The 1,337-nt window shown below is 28.9% G+C and overlaps 1 protein-coding gene across 1 annotated transcript; it reads left to right on the top strand.

Annotated features, from left to right (window-relative positions):
* Nucleotides 1–223: 223 nt before the first annotated feature.
* On the top strand, nucleotides 224–390 carry BDBG_17861 (uncharacterized protein; the record flags this gene model as incomplete). Its single annotated transcript, XM_031725490.1, has 1 exon — nucleotides 224–390. A coding segment is annotated over one exon (165 nt), but the record flags the coding sequence as incomplete, so codon positions are not given.
* Nucleotides 391–1,337: the final 947 nt, after the last annotated feature.

Raw genomic sequence — 1,337 nt, 5'->3', positions numbered from 1 at the left:
TTCTTTAAATTAGAAGAAAATATATGCTTAAGCAGCTGAATCTACTGTCTCTAAATCTGCTATCTCTAAATCTGCTATCTCAAAATCTGCTCAAAATTCTGAGAAAACTGAGAAGAATACTGCTCATACTTCTATTGATAGAAGAGTGAAGAAAAAAATGTAAAAAGAGAAAAATCTTTAAATCTTCAGAAATAGAAGACTTATTCTCAAAGTTTCAAATCAGGACATATTGCAGAGAAATAAGCTAAACTCAAACCTTATTTTCAGAATTAGAAATGAAATCAATCAGCAGTTCTTTTCTCAGTTAATAACTAACATTGAAGTTCAAAAACCAGTTATAGCTTCAATTGAGTTATTCTTCTTTAAAAACTTCATCATTCTCATTACAATGTCTGAATTCAGTGCAGAATTTCTTATTCAGAGTGAGAATCTCTGAAAGTCAGCAGTAGAATCTCTGTTAAACATAATAATTCTATCTAAGAGAGATGAAAAGTGAGATAAATTCATTCTTCATAATATTTCAGTTGAAATCTTTGACTGTGAGAAAGAAATACTACTTCTTAAAAATGAATTGAAAGAGTACAATTCTATTCAACTGAGAAAAGAGTCTGTATGACTTAATTCAATTGAGTTCAGACAGAGTAAAAGAAATACCTCTGTTCTAGTATATATAAAGACACTTCAACAATCAAGAATCTCTGAAGTAAGAGTAGCAGATTTGAAAATGAGAGTTCATGAATACAAAGACTCAAGAATGAATCTCAAAGCTCAAACACAGTGTTCAAACTGTCAAAGATATGAACACTTTGTAATCTCTTGTTTCAGAGACTCAAAATATGCATTCTGTGCTAGAGATTACAAAACTAGTGAGCATAAATGTAAAACATGCTTAAAAAGAGATGAAATATGTCAACATACTCTGCTTAAGTGCTTCAATTGTAAAGAAAAACATGCATCTAGCTCAAAAGAATGTGTATTTACTTCAAGAACTCAGAAGAACTGAAGAAAAGATGAAGCTCAAAGTAAATCTAAAACTGAAGAGAAAAGTCAAGCTAGTAAATCTATAACTATAAGCTTAAAAAGAAGAAATTCTTAACTATCTAGATCTTCAAACTTCAACTCTTCAGCTAAGTATAAACAGAATTTGAATTCTCAAACTTCTGTTAAGATTAGAGAATTGAGAAATAACTCTGATAATAAACTAGATATAATACAAGCAGTTAAGATTCCTACTTTTCAAAATAGTTATAATCTACTATCTGATGATAGAGATTAGATTCTACTCTATATCTACTCTCTCTTAGTATGAATATACAACAAAAATAATAAAAAAAGTT

The sequence above is a fragment of the Blastomyces gilchristii genome (genome assembly GCF_000003855.2).
Source record: "Blastomyces gilchristii SLH14081 genomic scaffold supercont1.29, whole genome shotgun sequence".
In the NCBI taxonomy this organism is placed as follows: Eukaryota; Fungi; Ascomycota; class Eurotiomycetes; order Onygenales; family Ajellomycetaceae; genus Blastomyces; species Blastomyces gilchristii.
Note: the sequence above shows the minus strand (reverse complement) of the source record. Positions and strands in the feature narration are given on the sequence as shown.